Source organism: Tiliqua scincoides, chromosome 2 (assembly GCF_035046505.1).
Source record: "Tiliqua scincoides isolate rTilSci1 chromosome 2, rTilSci1.hap2, whole genome shotgun sequence".
Classification (NCBI taxonomy): domain Eukaryota; kingdom Metazoa; phylum Chordata; class Lepidosauria; order Squamata; family Scincidae; genus Tiliqua; species Tiliqua scincoides.
Genome location: NC_089822.1, coordinates 205,154,347 through 205,173,726, shown reverse-complemented (window position 1 = coordinate 205,173,726; position 19,380 = coordinate 205,154,347). Strand labels below are relative to the sequence as shown.

At 44.6% G+C, this 19,380-nt stretch overlaps 1 protein-coding gene and 1 long non-coding RNA gene across 2 annotated transcripts in view; one reads left to right on the top strand and one right to left on the bottom strand.

The window, feature by feature from the left end:
- LOC136639766 (uncharacterized) overlaps window positions 1-7,917 on the bottom strand; it is a 52,601-nt gene extending 44,684 nt beyond the window's left edge. The window contains exons 1-2 of the long non-coding RNA XR_010793721.1: window positions 7,814-7,917; window positions 4,380-4,428 (exon numbers count right to left, since the gene is read on the bottom strand). This is a non-coding gene — a long non-coding RNA (uncharacterized lncRNA). The remainder of the gene's footprint in view (window positions 1-4,379; window positions 4,429-7,813) is intronic.
- A 316-nt stretch (window positions 7,918-8,233) lies between these two features.
- On the top strand, window positions 8,234-17,634 carry TMEM115 (transmembrane protein 115). Its single transcript, XM_066616163.1, has 2 exons — window positions 8,234-9,537; window positions 16,094-17,634. Exons 1-2 carry the CDS (start codon window positions 8,684-8,686, stop codon window positions 16,299-16,301), a joined length of 1,062 nt encoding a protein of 353 aa, XP_066472260.1. The 5' UTR covers window positions 8,234-8,683; the 3' UTR covers window positions 16,302-17,634.
- The last annotated feature ends 1,746 nt before the right edge of the window (window positions 17,635-19,380 follow it).

The window sequence follows — 19,380 nt, the reverse complement described above, 5'->3', positions numbered from 1 at the left end:
TTCTAAGGTGCAACAGACATAGCCAGTGCAGGGGAGCCTATAGATGGACAAAGCCTGTCTTTGAGCTAGTCTGTTCCAGTTAGTGACCCTCCTTCTAGCAGACCTTCTAGCAATGGATAGAGGCCAGCTTAGCGTTTCCTACGTGCGGTGTGCTGCTAACCAGTGGTTAACAGTAGTGAGAGATAGCAATGATTCAAAACACCTCACCTGCTTAGTCCATTTTAAAATTCATTTGAGTAAAACAATTTGTGGTGGGGCAGGGGGGTGGGAAAGGGAGGGGGAGGTCCATGACTTTGTCATGGCCTTGGAAGTTTGACTCCAGAGCCCAGGGGGCAGGGAGGCAATTCACTAATAATGACAAGGTTAATTAAAGGTCGTTTTGCGTGTAGCTTTTTCAGTGTGTGTTTGGTTATGTCTATGGGAACCGTGCTTTGACCAGATGGCTGGCTCTGTGTTACCGGGAGTGTGTGTAAATCTGTAGTCTAGTCGGGTGCTGCTCATTTGAGAAAAATGAAAAAAAAAAAAACCAGAAATATACATAACTATAATATATATATTATATTTTAAGTTAAAAAAAGAAAAGAAAAAAGCAAAGCATCAAGTGGCTGTTCCTTCAGCTGCTGGGAACAAATTTCTATCATTCCCCATCTGAAAAGTTTTCTTTCAAGTTTTTTTTTTATTTTAATCTTTTTTTTTGTACAGAAGAGTTGGAAAATTTAAAAAAGACTAAAATCTTTGTAAAATATTGTGTGCGTGATTCCTTGTAAAATATTTTCAAATTGTTTATTACAGAGGATCAGTTATTAAATAATGTTCATATTTTCACTTCAAATGTGGTGGCTCTTTTACTGGTTTACAAAGAGAAGAGAATGGTTTGACATTCAGTGCACCTGGTTTCACAAACTGCAATCCTGGTGAGTGAAAAATAATGCAAATAAGGGAAGGCTCAGGTCATTACTTGGGTTGCAAGAACTCTATCCCAACTGGGTGTTGTCTACTTTTAGAAGTGGGAAGGGGCACTGAGAGGTTTGGTTTCTGGTCACTCTGTTTAGCCCTCAGATGGACCATCTCTGACCTGGGATAGACTGCGTTATGGTTTGCTTTTGTTAGTTAAAGCCAGAAAGCTTAGTTCATTAGGTATGGCTCATTTTGACACTACAGGTATGATCCTCTTTTTGTTGGTCTGGTTTTATGCCCCTTTGCCAGGATGACTGGAAGTCTACACAATATGACTGAGGTCCCGATCTGGGTCCCAGTCCACTAACTGGCCCCCACTTGTCAAGCCTTTAAAACATTGTTATAGCTGTCAAGACCTTTAGAGTAACTTGGAGGAAGCTCTTGTCTTTAATTTTCCTCTTAAAACACACACACACAGGATGTTAGTGTCATAGATTCTGTGCCATGTGCTGGACTGGAGGATAATAGATCTATCATCTAACAGATACTGAGTCTATACCTGTTTATCAGGGCTTCTTTGAGGTACATTGGCCATTACAAAAAGATTCACCAAACACAGCTGGTTACATAACATTTTCAGAAAACAAAGGTGAATTTACTTAGTTATGTTCAAAATGTAAAATGTCGTATAGTGTGGCAGTTTCATAAAATAATTTCCTTCGAAGAGACAAATTATGTGACTTCTCCCAAGCGAGAGGTGACTTTTGTTACCAGTGGTAATGTTTAACTGCAATTAACTATGCTTACAAGCACACAAAAATATTTACTAGTCTGCCTGTCCATGTTAGTTATTTGTAGCACACTGAGGCTAAAATCCTATACATACTTTGCTGAGAGTAGGCTCAGTTGAACATTATGCATAGAACTGCACAGTGAATTACTGCAACATAGTGGGGGAAAACAACTGTTTTATAATTTGAAATATACCTACCTTTCAGCCTAGAGGCCAGAACAGGAAAAATCAGGATCACTTAGCTCAGATCAGCCTTGTAATCTGTGTCATGTTTTTTCCTGCTAAAAATTGACAGAGCAAAGTGACTCAGCAGTTTTGTTAAGCCACCTTTACTCTCATGTAGTAAACAAGACTGCTACATTTTAGCACAGGAGAAACATAAATGAGAATCCCTGATGTTCAGGGCTTGGTTTCTTCATTTGAATTGGCTGAATTAAGCAGTTATAGCATGAATCCCAACCAACAAGAGAGTCAGATCTCTGGGACATGATAAGCATTGGGGAACCCCTGAAGCTCCCAGAGTCACCTCTTCTAGACTGTTGGAAAAATAAGCCTAAATTTTTCATAAACTCTCAAAAACAGACTATATATCTGTGTTCAATGGAAATTCTACCAGATGCCCTCATCTGCTGGGTCATTAATTAGCCCTCATCTCCATTACATGTAAGAATATCTCATATGACATATGGTGCTGAAATCTGAATGAGATAGAAGTGGTTGGCATGGGAATAGAATAAGAAAGAAAGTGAACTGGCATTGTCAAAAAAGCATACCAGTAAGAGACGAAAGCAAACCACTGCAGAGCTGAGATATCTGCAGGCATGAGGATAATTTATGCATATTCATATGGCACATTCATGGGGCGACCTTTCAACAATATCAGACAATGCATGACATGACAATATCAGACAATTACATTTTAGACTTTGCATGCTATTCCAATACACTCCTGTTAAGTACCATAGCAACTGGGGAAGCATTGGGAAACCTTATCTAGCTGTGTATCCCCTCCCTTAAAAAAAAAAAATCTACCAAGATGCATGCTCCAGGGAAAGTACACAGCCTCTAAAGCTAAAAATAAACAAACTGAAGTTTCAAAAATGACAGAGCATTGCTGGAACAAGGGAGAGAAGAAAAGGAAAGCTTTCCTAATGTTTGCAAGAATGAAGGAAATTTATTATTTATACAGTATATATGCTAGCGCAGTGGAGCTATACAAAGAACTATGTACCTCCAGAGGCTTTAAATACAATAATTGTTGCAAAAAATGGAGGCGGCACATTTGGGGGCATGAGAATTGTGTGGTTTGTTGCTAATTAATTAAAGACGATATGAAAAAGACAATATCCAATATGACTCTCATACAACTTCATTCCGCATATGGTCCTCAGTAGCAATGAACTACCTGGAGAAAATGGCCAAAATTAAAGTTTCAAAGAGAATGGTATATGTGTCAAGGCATCAATTTGTAACTGTAATTCTTGCACTGCAAAATGAAACAAAATAATAATCTTAGTACACAAAGTAATCTTCATATTTTTGTTGGTTCAATGTGTATAGTCAAAAGGGTGCTAGTGACAGAAATCTTTTTAGAGAGCGAGAACATCTTGGAATCTGCTTTCATACCAGACAATGATTACTGAACAGAAGTGCTTTGAAAAAGCAGTGTTCATTAAGTATAAAACACTGCGTTGCATAATGCTAATATCAGTAACTGACATTAGGTGTTGCATTTAATATATTTGGATTGCTGTTCAAAATTCCAATGCATAAGCTTTCATACACTGCACACACTGAGCTGATTAGTGGATACTTGTGTTGATTGTTTCTAATAGTTAATTTCACCCATAAAAGGATCAAATTTTTATCATAATGTCCAAGATATATGATCTATCACTTTAGGCAGGGTACCCTTAACCCATACAGCACCTTTATGTACGTTAGAAAAAGGCACATTTGTGAGTAGTAGAAGAAGGTGCCCCTTCCTCCTCACCAAAAGTGACGTTCCAACAGCATCCTTCTTCCTTCCTTTGTGAATGGTGCCCCCTTAGATGTGGCACCCTTGTGCAGTGCACAAGCCTACATTGCATTTAGGCATAATTTAGGATTGTGCTGACTAAATCACTGAGAAAACAAGATGCTGAATTAGAGGGGCCTAGATTAGAGGGCTCTGCATGCACACCACAAAGGTAACAATTCCTTTGCAAGTAAGTGCAGAAAGAGATGCCATTGCCTGAGAGAATAATGAACAATTCTGGACTAAAGGCCACAGAAAACTTGAGACCCCACATTTCTCAGCCACCTACTCTTCCCCACTGGCATCATCCCTATACAAAGATTAAGTATGTGAAAAACTGAACAATCCAAGAGCATTATATAAACAACTTACATCAGAACACAAGTCAGCCCCAAGGACACACCCTCTAATCCTGCACAGTTAACAACAGAGCCTGCTGCAACAAACAAGTGTATGACATTAGCCACAACATAGAGAACAAGCCAGCAATACTGTATTTTCAGCTTTTCCACAATGAGGAACATGGCCACTTTTGTCCTGTTATTTGAAAAGGCAGTACTCCCCCCCCCCCACCTGAGAATCTGGACCTCAGTTTGAATAGGCCTGGTTAATCTAGTCCTTAAGAAAGGTTTTGGAATCAATGAAGATGAATCCAGTTTCTGTTTACAGTACCTGCTCTGCAGTGTGTTTCAAGGAACTGAAGCAGCAACTCATGAATCACCTTTGCAAAAAAAAAAAAAGTTACTGCTTAATAGACCGCCATGTATGTGCAGAAGATATTATATGTTTTGTGTATATACCTTTGCATTTTCCTAGAATGAACAAAACCAGAACTTTCTATGTCTTTTTCACAGGCAGTTTACAAATTAGCACACAACCTGCAGTTTTTGCTCAATCAAATGACAAAGAATGCAGACCTGAATTCCGTTCTCCACTGCTAACACCAAGTTTTTCAATAGCTACCAGAGGGATGACCACCAGAGGGACGCTTACTTCAGCAGGAAAACTGAAGTGCAAGACAGGATTAACATACAGACAACCTCTGTGGCACATGCTTAGGGAGCAACTACGCATCACAGACAAACATTGCGTTTCCAACCTTATCTTTGCTTTCTAATGCTTACAAGATCAGAGAAGTATTAGGCTGCAATCATAGGTATACTTACCCGGAAGTAAGCCCCACCGAACATAGTGGGACTTACTTGTGAGCAGACATGTACGGAATTGCACTATGTGTGAAGGGGATGCTTAACACTTCTGCCCACCAGTTCTTTTGTAGCACTCACCCATCTTTGTTCCCTCCACATTATCTCTCCAGCTAGTTCCAAGACCAAAAATGATCCTGGGTGGTGATGGCAGAGGGGATGCTTGAAGACTAGGTTGTAAAGAAGAATTCCCTCACACACACCTCTGTCTGCTCACACACAACACTTGTTAACTTGAAAACAAGTAGTTATGGCCTTACTTTGCTATGAATAAAGGAATCCTTTTTAAACAATAAAACATAAGAAGATAAGAACAGTCCCACTGGATCAGGCCATAGGCCCATCTAGTCCAGCTTCCTGTATCTCACCGTAGCCCACCAAATGCCCCAGGGAGCACACCAGATAACAAGAGACCTCATCCTGGTGCCCTCCCTTGCATCTGACATAGCCCATTTCTAAAATCAGGCGGTTGCACATACACATCATGGCTTATAACCCGTGATGGATTTTTCCTCCAGAAACTTGTCCAATCCCCTTTTAAAGGCGTCCAGGCCAGACATCATCACCACATCCTGTGGCAAGGAGTTCCACAGACCAACCACATGCTGAGTAAAGAAATATTTTCTTTTGTCTATCCTAACTCTCCCAACACTCAACTTTAGTGGATGTCTGGTGTTATGTGAGAGTGTAAAGAGCATCTCTCTATCCACTTTATCCTTCCCGTGCATAATTTTGTATGTCTCAACCATGTGCCCCCTCAGGCATCTCTTTTCTAGGCTGAAGAGGCTCAAATGCCATAGCCTTTCCTCATAAGGAAAGTGCCCCAGCCCAGTAACCATCTTAGTTGCTCTCTTTTGCACCTTTTCCATTTCCGCTATGTCTTTTTTGAGATGCGGCGACCAGAACTGGACACAATACTCCAGGTGTGGCCTTACCATTGATTTGTACAACGGCATTATAATATTAGCCATTTTGTTCTCAATATCTTTTCTAATGATCCCAAGCATGGAATTGGCCTTCTTTACTGCCGCCGCACATTGGGTTGACACTTTCATCGACCTGTCCACCACCACCCCAAGATCTCTGTCACAGACAGCTCAGAACCTATTAGCCTATATAAAGTAGGCTACAGCAGCGTTTCCCAAACTTACTGGGCTTGTGACACCCTACTCGTGCTGGTCACAGAACCCAATAGTGCCAATGATGCAACGTGATGATGTCATTGGCACATACTTCCTGGTCCCGCTACCCCAGACAACCCTGAAATCAGCACTAAACAGGTAAGGGCAGCCACCAACCAGTGAAATGATGCACAGCATATGGAGCAGAGCCTCTGTTCCGCAGTCTGATGGGGTGCTTTAGGATTGTGCTGCCAAGTGGCTCAGCAGTGCACCTCAGGAGACTTGTCACAACACTGAGTTTGGGAACCTCTACATTACAGCTTTAACAGCACTTTGATTTATTTGGACAGTGCCCATAACATTTCACAATTTAATCTTGACTGTGATCAGTTTATTTTGTACCACCACCACCACCTGAAATGGCAACGTTCCCCCAAAGTTAAAAAGAAAAAAACCCTAAGATGTGGTATTGATACAAAATTATAAAGCTGTTCTGAAATCAGGGGCACTAATCACCTTGGTTTTGTGTGTGTGTGTGTGTTTTTTTGTATCAGGCAGCCTTGTGCGAGCATTACAACATGCTGGAGCTCAAGGCTACGGCGTTTGGGCCTCTTCAGCCTAGAAAAGAGATGCCTGAGGGGGGACATGATTGAGACATACAAAATTATGCAGGGGATGGACAGAGTGGATAGGGAGATGCTCTTTACACTCTCACATAATACCAGAACCAGGGGACATCCACTAAAATTGAGTGTTGGGCGGGTTAGGACAGACAAAAGAAAATATTTCTTTATTCAGCGTGTGGTTGGTCTGTGGAACTCCTTGCCACAGGATGTGGTGATGGCGTCTAGCCTGGATGCCTTTAAAAGGGGATTGGACAAGTTTCTGGTGGAAAAATCCATTATGGGGTACAAGCCATGATGTGTATGCGCAACCTCCTGATTTTAGAAATGGGTTATGTCAGAATGCCAGATGCAAGGGAGGGCACCAGGATGAGGTCTCTTGTTATCTGGTGTGCTCCCTGGGGCATTTGGTGGGCCGCTGTGAGATACAGGAAGCTGGACTAGATGGGCCTATGGCCTGATCCAGTGGGGCTGTTCTTATGTTATGTTCAAGGTGGCTGAAGAAAAATACTCCTGAGCCTTCTTGTTCTCAGGTGTTCACATTCCTCATTATTTGCTTTCCACAGTTCACTCAACACCTTACAAAACTCACGGCTGATCTTTGTCCTGTGCAGTACAGACCAGAACATGCTTACACAGAAGTTTTACTGGGGCTGCCATCATAGGCCAGCAGATACTATCGGAAAATCCCCTAAAACCCAGTGGGGCTAGTTTTGAGCACTAGACGTGCTTAGGATGGGGGGGAGGGTGCCAGTTCAGAGCCCAAACCTGTGCCTGACTACTCAGAAGTAAGCTCCATTCTAGTCAATGGGGCTTACTCCCAGGCAAGTGTGGCTAGGAGGGCAGCCTCAGAGCCCCGGCCTGTGCGTGTCTACTCAGAAGCAGGTCCATTCTAGCCAATGGGGCTTACTCCCAGGCAAGTGTGGCTTGGACTGCAGCCTCGGGGCCCCAGCATGTGCGTGTCTACTCAGAAGTAAGCTCCATTCCAGTCAGTAGGGCTTACTCCCAGGCAAGTGTGGCTAGGAGGGCAGCCTCAGTAAGTGCACAGTCTCGCCCTCCCGGCACTGGTCGAGCCTTCGCGGGGAAAGAGCCCCACGTGCAGCCCAGGCCCCTCCCTGCAACCGGCCATCACTGCGGGGAAGGCAAAAGACCACAACCTTCGGGATGCCTCATTTCCTCCAAGCTGGTGGACCAATTCCGCTGCCTGCTCCTCGGGACTGCGAAGACTGCAGGCGCAGCGGTGCTCTCGGGCTACGGCGGCCACGCCCTGCCCCGCGCTGAGGTCTTCGCAGTCCCGAGGAACAGGCAGCGGAAGTGGTCCACCCGCTTGGAGGAAATAAGGCACCCCCGCCCAGCCACAGAAAGCTCCGGATTCCGGCCTCCAGGCCTCAGAGCGCGAGCTCAGTAGAGCCCTCTGGGCAGTCCCCCCAGCCCGGTGCATTCCGGGATTCGTAGTCCTGGGTCCACATACGCGCTTCACTCCGCGGGAGCGCCAAGCCTTCGTTTCCCGACGTGCACCGCGCAGCCCTTAGGCTCGCCACGCACGCGCACCTGCGCTGTTTGTTTGCGTATGAGCAGAGGCCGCGGAGAGCGGCAGGGCCCCTGCTTGAGGCGGGGCCAGCGGAAGGCGCCGGCCCCACCTCAGCCACCGGGTGGGCCGAGAAGGCCTCAGCCTCCGCGGCGGTTCGTGAGAGGCTGAGGCGAGGGCTGCCGCAGGACTGGATGGGGCCGCGAGGCGCTGGGCTGCGGCCGCTGTTGGCAACGAGTCGCGCCCTCGCCTGGCTGGCCGCTGGGCTCTGAGGCGCCCGCCCCCCCGCTCCACCCCTCAGGGAGCAGAGCCGTCGTCGCCCCGTGCTGCGGCGCCCCCAGGGGCCAGCCCTCCCGGGTGAGGAGGGCAGAGAGGCCTGGAGCCAGGCGCCGCGTGGAGAAGACGATGGGGCCGGGCGGCGGTCCCCACTGACGAAGAGGGGTCGCTCCTCCGCCCCCGAGCAGCACTCTGGTCCAGGGCCTGACCCGCGGGCACCACCATGAACAGGTACCTGCCCGTGGCCCGGCAACACTTCCTGGCTGCGCTGGCCAGCACCAGCGTGGTGGTGAAGGCCATCTGCGCAGCCGTCCTGCTGCTCTACCTTCTCTCCTTCGCGGTGGACACAGCCTTTGCGCTCGGGGTGACCCCCGGGTACCTCTTCCCCCCCAACTTCTGGGTCTGGACGTTGGCCACCCACAGCCTGGTGGAGAACCACGTCTGGGATGTGGCAGTCAGCCTGGCCACGGTGGTGGTGGCCGGAAGGCTGCTGGAGCCTCTGTGGGGAGCCCTGGAGCTCTTGATCTTCTTCGCCGTGGTCAACGTGTCTGTCGGGCTCCTGGGGGCCTTTGCTTACCTTCTCACCTATGTAGCGTCCTTCAATCTCTCTTACCTATTTACTGTTCGCATCTATGGCATGTTGGGCTTCCTCGGTGGCGTCTTGGTGGCCCTCAAACAGACCATGGGTGACAGTACTGTTTTGAAGGTTCCACAGGTTCGGATGAAGGTGGTCCCCATGCTCTTGCTCCTGATCCTGGCTGTTCTCAGATTAACGACCCTCATTGAAAGCAATGTCTTGGCCTCTTATGGCTTTGGGGTGCTTTCCAGTTGGATATATCTCCGGTTTTATCAGAGGCACAGCAGAGGACGTGGCGACATGTCAGACCACTTTTCATTTGCCACATTCTTTCCTGAAATCCTACAACCAGTGGTTGGCTTCATAGCTAACCTTGTGCACAGCCTCTTGGTGAAGGTGAAAGTGTGTCGGAAAACAGTGAAACGTTATGATGTTGGTGCCCCTTCATCCATCACTATCAGCTTGCCTGGAACAGATCCTCAGGACGCAGAACGAAGGAGGTAACTTTCCTAAAATACAAAATTAATTCCTAGGCTTGTGTGCAGAGCTGTTGGGAAGGGTATTGAAGGAAGAATCTGTCTATTCTATAGCTTATCCCATAGTAGACTTTCTTGCAAGAGAATTGTAAGAATTGTCTGTTTCCAATTGCTTATGTACATGACCAAAAGATTTAAAGAAGCAGCTTCAGTTGCTATCTGTTGTTAACCATGGACTTAAACTTCCTTGAGTATTATTGACAGGCTTATATTTCTTAGCCATGCAGGAAGTGTATTTTTAAAGGACTACCCAAAATGTCATGTCTCAATCTGCATTCTTTGGCTTATACAGTTCATGTTTATACAACTGCAAAGCCACTGTAGTCAGGAGGACATGGAATTTATGTAGGATTTAGGTTGATGTACTTGGGTAACTGCCTTCTGTGGAGTCAGACCATCAGTCCATGTAGCTCAATCTTATCTGCAATGGCTGGCAGTGATTCCTTTGGATTTCAGGCTCAGGTCTTTTCCAACGCTGCCTGGAGATGTCAGAGTGTGAACCAAAAGTGAACCTGGAACCTTCTGCAAACAAAGCATGGCCTCTTGTCACTGAGCCAAAGCCTCTTCTTTAAGCTGCCTGTATAGAACTTCCTGGTGTAGTCTGTGGTATTGGAGTGCTTGTCAGATAGAATTCCTTTATGAGGGTGATCACTTCACATGCTTCTGTGCAAATAAATTGGAACATGCACCCAAGACAATAAAAGTTTCTATGTGTATATCTATCCTTTTTTATTTGCATACTAGTGTCTCCTTTTCAGAAGACTGGGTCAATTTGTGTTCTGGTCACGATAAGGAAACCGGATTTCTTGACGTGCTAAATGACTGTGGCTTAGATCAGCTAGTCAAGGAGCCCACCAGAGGACAGGTGACTCTGGATTTAATTTTGTGCGGTACGCAGGACCTGGTTAGAGATGTAAACGTTACTGAGCCATTGGGGAACAGTGATCATGCTGCGATCCGTTTTGACGTGCACGTTGGGGGAAGAATACCAGGCAAATCTCTAACAAAAACCCTTGACTTCCGACGGGCGGACTTCCCTCAAATGAGGAGGCTGGTTAGAAGGAGGTTGAAAGGGAGGGTAAAAAGAGTCCAGTCTCTCCAGAGTGCATGGAGGCTGCTTAAAACAACAGTAATAGAGGCCCAGCAGAGGTGTATACCGCAAAGAAAGAAGGGTTCCACTAAATCCAGGAGGGTGCCGGCATGGCTAACCAGCCAAGTTAGAGAGGCTGTGAAGGGCAAGGAAGCTTCCTTCCGTAAATGGAAGTCTTGCCCTAATGAAGAGAATAAAAAGGAACATAAACTGTGGCAAAAGAAATGTAAGAAGGTGATAGGGGAGGCCAAGCGAGACTATGAGGAACGCATGGCCAGCAACATTAAGGGGAATAATAAAAGCTTCTTCAAATATGTTAGAAGCAGGAAACCCGCCAGAGAAGCGGTTGGCCCTCTGGATGGTGAGGGAGGGAAAGGGGAGATAAAAGGAGACTTAGAGATGGCAGAGAAATTAAATGAGTTCTTTGCATCTGTCTTCACGGCAGAAGACCTCGGGCAGATACCGCTGCCCGAACGGCCCCTCCTGACCGAGGAGTTAAGTCAGATAGAGGTTAAAAGAGAAGATGTTTCAGACCTCATTGATAAATTAAAGATCAATAAGTCACCGGGCCCTGATGGCATCCACCCAAGGGTTATTAAGGAATTGAAGAATGAAGTTGCAGATCTCTTGACTAAGGTATGCAACTTGTCCCTCAAAACAGCCACGGTACCAGAAGATTGGAGGATAGCAAATGTCACGCCTATTTTTAAAAAGGGAAAGAGGGGGGACCTGGGAAACTATAGGCCGGTCAGCCTAACATCCATACCGGGTAAGATGGTGGAATGCCTCATCAAAGATAGGATCTCAAAACACATAGACGAACAGGCCTTGCTGAGGGAGAGTCAGCATGGCTTCTGTAAGGGTAAGTCTTGCCTCACAAACCTTATAGAATTCTTTGAAAAGGTCAACAGGCATGTGGATGCGGGAGAACCCGTGGACATTATATATCTGGACTTTCAGAAGGCATTTGACACGGTCCCTCACCAAAGGCTACTGAAAAAACTCCACAGTCAGGGAATTAGAGGACAGGTCCTCTCGTGGATTGAGAACTGGTTGGAGGCCAGGAAGCAGAGAGTGGGTGTCAATGGGCAATTTTCACAATGGAGAGAGGTGAAAAGCGGTGTGCCCCAAGGATCTGTCCTGGGACCGGTGCTTTTCAACCTCTTAATAAATGACCTGGAGACAGGGTTGAGCAGTGAAGTGGCTAAGTTTGCAGACGACACCAAACTTTTCCGAGTGGTAAAGACCAGAAGTGATTGTGAGGAGCTCCAGAAGGATCTCTCCAGACTGGCAGAATGGGCAGCAAAATGGCAGATGCGCTTCAATGTCAGTAAGTGTAAAGTCATGCACATTGGGGCAAAAAATCAAAACTTTAGATATAGGCTGATGGGTTCTGAGCTGTCTGTGACAGATCAGGAGAGAGATCTTGGGGTGGTGGTGGACAGGTCGATGAAAGTGTCGACCCAATGTGCGGCGGCAGTGAAGAAGGCCAATTCTATGCTTGGGATCATTAGGAAGGGTATTGAGAACAAAACGGCTAATATTATAATGCCGTTGTACAAATCGATGGTAAGGCCACACCTGGAGTATTGTGTCCAGTTCTGGTCGCCGCATCTCAAAAAAGACATAGCGGAAATGGAAAAGGTGCAAAAGAGAGCGATTAAGCTGATTACGGGGCTGGGGCACCTTCCTTATGAGGAAAGGCTACGGCGTTTGGGCCTCTTCAGCCTAGAAAAGAGACGCTTGAGGGGGGACATGATTGAGACATACAAAATTATGCAGGGGATGGACAGAGTGGATAGGGAGATGCTCTTTACACTCTCACATAATACCAGAACCAGGGGACATCCACTAAAATTGAGTGTTGGGCGGGTTAGGACAGACAAAAGAAAATATTTCTTTACTCAGCGTGTGGTCGGTCTGTGGAACTCCTTGCCACAGGATGTGGTGCTGGCGTCTAGCCTAGACGCCTTTAAAAGGGGATTGGACGGGTTTCTGGAGGAAAAATCCATTATGGGGTACAAGCCATGATGTGTATGCGCAACCTCCTGATTTTAGGAATGGGTTAAGTCAGAATGCCAGATGTAGGGGAGAGCACCAGGACGAGGTCTCTTGTTATCTGGTGTGCTCCCTGGGGCATTTGGTGGGCCGCTGTGAGATACAGGAAGCTGGACTAGATGGGCCTATGGCCTGATCCAGTGGGGCTGTTCTTATGTTCTTATGTTCTTAAGTTCAGAAAGTATAGTAACATGTGGAAATGTAGGGTTTGTATGTAACAGGTGAAGGGGCCCTGAAAATATATATTGGCCCAGATCACACATCATGGTTTGTTGGATAAAGAACATAAGTACCAAGCCAAATAAGCCAAATAAGTACCAAGCCTGCACATTCTCTCCTCATTTTGTGTGAAGGAATTATGTTATGATTTACAGGCCAAGATATGAAATCAGGATTTGATTCTGGTTAGTAAACCACAGTTTCTGGGTTCATACGACATGCAGAGCTGTAGCTTAACAACACAAGACTTTTCAATTGAAGTTTTGTGGTCTTGGAGGAGGGAGTGCCACGGGTGCAGCATTTATTTGGGTTGTGTTCCCATTCCTGACAACCAGGCCAATGTGTAATTAAGGACATTGAGATGATTTATATTGTCTTAAGCAAATAAGATTTGAGCAGAACTGAAGGACAATGAAGAGAAGCAAAACTGCAGGTAGTTATGCTTTTTTGTGCTTGGAATCCATACAGTAAACATTCGACCGATTCAGATACTTCAAAAACACATCACATTTTCTTTTAAAAGTCATGGTTTGCCCCTGAAATTCCTATTCCTGCAAAAATACTATTTTTAACTAAGCATGAAAATAGTCTTGCTAAAGTAAAAGAAACAAAATTAAGCTGAAATCCTGTACACACCTGGGAGTTGGTTCCACTGAACACCGTGGGTCCTGAGTAGACATGCTTTGGTTTGTGCTGTTCAGATTTCTCTGGAAGAATATGCCAAATTGGGAAGTTTAGTTTTTCCCTTGCTCGTCATGTTGTGTGTTGACTCCAAGAAATGGTTTGGTTTGGGCACAGTGCAAAGTAGTCATGGTTTCGAAGCCCCTAATTACAACAGCTACCCAAGGAAGTTTCAAAAAGGAGAAAATGTAAAAGCAGATTGTTTCATCAACTGAACGCAGGGTTGGCAGAACTTTTCTTTTTTGTGAACTCTCAAGTCAAAAGCTGACAGTGTACTTTTTACATTTTTAAAGCAAAATTAGATTTTAAAAGTGTAAACCTTTCCTTGGAAATGATGAGGATGAAATGAATTGATTTTATGCAGAACCTTTTGCATAACCTTAGTTATGGAGCTAGTTGGCTAGCTAGAACCTTAGTCTGGAGCTAGTTGGCAGCCTGGGCAATTGCAATGCCTCAGGGCAGGGCTGCAGGCTCAGTTTATTAAGGAGAACTTTGCTTTAAGTGAGTTTCAAACATTGGTGGGTTCAGGGTGAAAGAACAAATCACTTGAAGAACCTGTTAGGAAAAGTAGTTGTTGTGCTGTTCTCAGTTTGTGGACACTGTTTTGTGACTGTCTGGCTAAACTGAAGGTTTGAGTGAAAGTGTTAATAGCCACACTGTTTTGACAGTGTATGTAAATGTTATATGTCTTGACTAAAGAATAGAACTCTGTAGCCAGCATGTTAATGAAAAATGGAACTGCTGCTCTGAGACATTTTTGAAAGTTGAAGGGTGTGATTTTCAACAGTGTTGCTCTGTATTGGATGTTTTAAAATCACATCTTTTACATCTGATAGGGTCGTGTGTACTTTTGAGCTCATAGTTTATCCTCAGCCTTAAGACTACATGCTCCTGAACAACCACAGGCTTTCCTATTTGCTTCAGGGTCAGGAAAGCTCTGTTTGCATGTACCTGAATGCTTGAAGCTCTTGCTTTGTAAAACAAAGTTTTGCTCATATAAGAAACTCTATGTGCATACTGGAACCCTAGTGAATAAATGGGTGATTTAAGCAAGATCAAAGTCCTTTTGTATATAAAGCCTCCCCCTTTTTGCTAGAAAGTAAAAGACTGCTATACTGGTCAATTTTTCCTTCAAGGGGAGTGCTCTCCTCCCCCTCCCGAGCATGACAGAGAAAGACCCTTTGGGTGTGATGGTCTCTATGAATATCAGAACCACTGAAAAATCATCCTAATGCATTACTTGGTGCAGAAGTTGAAGTGACTCATCAAACTTGCCTTTTGTTTGAACTTGTCTACTTTTACCTTTGATACGGAATTATTATATTGTGATGGTATAACTTTAGGTCTTTAGAGCACTGGTTCCCAACCTGTGGTTCGTGGACCACAGATGGTCTGCAAGACCCTGAGAAATAGTCCATGAGGTCTCAGGAAAAAAATCACTTTTGATCATTTTTAGTGTCTCGCTGAGTAAGCAGTCTCTCACGGACCACAAGCCAGGGCGGAGAACTGACCGCCCACAGCCACTGAAGTATCTCTGTTTGCTCTGATTGCTCGTGAGGGAACAATCTGGAGATGAACCACCAGAGAGGGCAGAGACCAGACCACCCACAGCCGCATGTAGACCACAGTGATTCCAATTTTTGCCTCTATGGTCCATGGTCTCCTAAAGATTGGAAACCACTGCTTTAGAGTAATTGCTTACTGGTAAAATGTTAGGACTTTAAAAAGTTTGTCTCCTATTCCAGTTCTTAACACATTAAGAAGGTTCCCATTGACTTCATTGGATTCATTTCCGGGTAATTTGTCAGGGCTTGGATATATCACTCACTGTCTTTTGGAATTTGTTAGTCTAGGTCAGGAAGACAAATGTTTAAGTTGCCAGAACTACTTCTGTCCACAGCAATTGGTGACATAGGCTAGTTAGAGCTGAAAGGAGGAATAATAAAGATGTCAATCTCTTCTCCTTCCAGACGTACATGTGTGAGAGAAAACAAGCACACTTTCAGTCAAACTGCATAAGTTTGCAACCAGAATTGTGTGTCCTCAGATTTGGAAGCCCACTGTCCTTTCTTAATTTCTGAGGCCACTATAGTGTTCTGGGTGGTCTGTTTGCAAGTACAGAATGAATAACTGCAAGAGTAGAGTACTTGATCCTAGGACTAAAGGGAAATGGGAGGGACCATTGCCTTCAATGTTGAAGCAGAACTTTAAAAAAAATTATGCGGAATACACAGCAATGTGAACCAGAAACTTTTATAGCTGTGTACAGAGTTGGGAGCACTGCCTGTCTGCTGTGGAGAGAGGATAAACAGGAGGTATACTTCAATTTGTGTGTTCAAGTATATAATTTCCCCCATGTATTTTGTTCCAATTAATGGCTATCTAGAACTAGTAGAATAGTCTTCCATGAAACATATTGTGTAATTCAAACAAGCCTGCATTCAGTCTTTGTGACACTTTCTTTTTTTGTAGACAATTGGCCCTGAAGGCACTAAATGAGCGGTTGAAGCGTGTGGAAGACCAGTCAGCATGGCCCAGCATGGAGGATGATGATGAAGAAAGCAGCAAAGCTGATACTCCACTGCTCCCTGAGAAAAGCCGGGACGTTCTTGCTGCAGGGAAAGTAGCTAGCCAGGAGTCTAGCCTCATTACCTTTGAGGATGCCCCTTCTCAGTTGTGACCATGAAGCATCTGCGCTCCTCTTCTGCCTGTCCCTGTGTGTCAGAGCTGCTAATGATCCCCATGTGCCCTCCCTCACTGTGCTGTCTGCAGGCAGCAAAACACTATGCCTATTGGCCCTGAGAGGCTACCTCTTCCTTTCAGCATTTATTAGCCACACATGGCTGATGGTTTCCGAACTCTTTCAGTAGAAACTAACTGCCACACCGAACTGGAATTTTGACTGTTCTCTGCAGAGAGATGCTTCAAAACTAGAATTTGCCAGAATTGGCAGGGGAGGTGAGAGGTCCACATTAGTTTAGCTCTTTAAGGAGCGCACGTCTGAATAAAGAGCCCTGAGAAGTCAGCCCAAGCTAGTAGCTGCTCTTGTGGCTGTCAACACATGTATGTTTGTGTCTAGCTCTCTTTGGTGGCAGTTCTGGTCAATCTGGTGAATCGGTTCTTATTTATATAGTGGTCTGGCTCCTAGAGCTAAAGAATTTGCTAAACCCCACCATTGCATCATTGAGCAAGTGATACAGCACTTTCCTGATTTCATTTTACCGTAGTGGCAGTGGTTATCCAAAATTATTCTACAGCTTCCCTTTTTTCTTTTCAGAGTTTTGATTAAAACAAGCAAGCATTTTTAATCAAAAAGATGCATTAACCTTTCCTCCCTCTTTGGATTTGGTGACTCTAGTGAGCCCTGCCAAAATGAGTTGCTCTCACAGGGTCAGCAATTAAAAGCCTTTATTACAGCAGTGTAACCACTGAGGTCCACCCTTTGAATTCTGAAGGTTTCAGGGGGAGACCAAGCAGCTGCTTCTAGCACGTGAGCTGCCACATGGAAAAGCATTATCTAAGACTTTCCTCAGGACTCCTAGAGGGAATTAATTTTATTTCTCTTCTTTAGCTTTTAGTTTTTCTCATTTCCGTTTGAAGTGATCCAGGTGGTAAAACAGCTTCTGTCTTGGGGTGCCAGTCCATTCTGGGGCTTTGGGGGTGAACCTTTTGCTGCAGTAGACTATGTTGCTGATTCTGTTTTATTTTTAAAGGCGCTTCTTTGTGGAGGCCTTGACTGATGCCTGCTTTTTTCTTCTGGGTTAGATCTTTCCTCTGGGCTGACATGCTTATTTTGTGGGGCAACAAGCCCTAAGATGTCTTGCCTTACTTCCCAGCCCCAAGGCTGAACCTCTCCCAGCTGGAGGACTGGGTCAGGGAGACACTTAACAGAATGGGAAGAGAGCACAAGACAATGTTGTGATAAAACTTTTTTTAAAGGACCACATGAGAAGATTTTTGTCAACCAGGAGATAAACACACAAATTTCAGTATCAATAAACGGTTCTTTCAAAGAGTGTCTCTTGACCAGTTTTATAAACCTCCCCTTTGTCTTACCATATTAACTGCTAGCTTGAACTGCAGTATCAAACCACTTTAATTGCAAGGAATGCTGCTAACACTGGAGGATATGAAGTTGCAAGTTTTGGATTTGTAGCCTTTTGCATTCTTAATCTCCTGACTGTTGGGGTCTTGTTTGCTTTTCTTGATCCAAGTTACTCAGTGCATCACTGAATAGGGAAGTTCAACACAGAGTGCTCATCACCACCCTGGCTCTCATCTAGGTTTTCTTGAATGTTGCACAGTTGAATCTGAATCCACTTTAATAGGCATGTACTAAAAGCTGCCTAACAATAGGAATATCTTGTATGCCCCAGCAGGAAAACCCACTTGACTAGTTATCACAATGAAAGACATTTATGTATTTGTTACACACAGAATGCCCTGGTTGAATTATAAATGGAGAAGAAAAGAGTGCGTTATTGCACAATTATTGGAATATATGTGCTTGTACTTGATGCACATTATTACACAAACCCAATTCCTGTGTACTTAATTTATCTTTTGTGAAGTATCCATTAATTATTTAATACAAGCATGATACTTATTAAGGGGAAGACTGATTGCTGAGGAGGCAGACTTGGGGATTGATTATGCTTTTTATTTAAAATATGAAGAACAAGTTCAGAACTATGACTGTTTTGAGGTAGATACTCCTTAAAAGTCTAGTAGGTCCATGCAGCTGTCTGTTTGAAGCCCTGGGGAAGATATGTCAGCTTGACAGTAGCAGCTGCTCCTTGGACTAACTTTATTGTGCTGCAACTCCACCAGCTGTCTAGAGGAGACTTGGAGCCCAATCCTAAACCTGTCTGCTCTGAAACAGTACAATTATAATCAATGGGGCTTACTCTAGGTAAGTGTGGATAGGATTGCAGCCTCAGTTATGTTTACATTAATACTTTGTATTCAATAGTTGACCTCATAGTCTGGGTGAATTCTTTTGTTCCTGTGATACTGATTCTTGGGAAGTTTTGAGTTCTGGTGGGCTGCTGGTCCAGGACATGGAGACTATAGCATCCTAGGGTTTGTGTAAGATACAGTAGGGTCTTCTGAAGCCTTAGCTGGAAGAAAACCCATCGGAAGTCTTAGTTGTACTGCACTGTCTCCTTGCTAACATGGTGCTCGTCCCTATTTGCTCCTCTGATGACTTGGGACACGTCGGATATCACTAGTTGAAAAGGGGGACTGATGGTTAAATAGAACTAATACTGTACTTTGTAGTTAAACTCTTCCATCATTCATAGCTGCAGTGCCACTTATTGGTGACACAGTGTACAACAATTTCTCCTGAAGAATTACTTCGGTCAACTACTTGACTCATGAACAAATTTTTTGACCTGCATTGGGCCCAAAGTAACTTCACGTTTATCTGGGCAGTTATTCCACCCAAATCTTGGAGTATGCAAAACAGACAAAAAAACAAAGATTTTTTAAATCAACTCTGCTCTGTGAAACATTTAACATTCAAAGAAGCACAATTGCAGATTGTTCATGCTTTTCCTTTAGAGCCTGAGGGTTTGAAACCAACCTTAAGTATCTGGCTTACAAGCATCAAGTAAAATAGTTTAATCAGGGAAACTTCCTCTCCTTTTACAGGCAGAAGCAAGGGGCAATTTCCCCTCCTCCTTAAATTTAGCCATGTCTGCCTATGCTTTTCTCTCTCTTCCTTCCCACCCCTGATATAGCAGGCTATCCAGTCG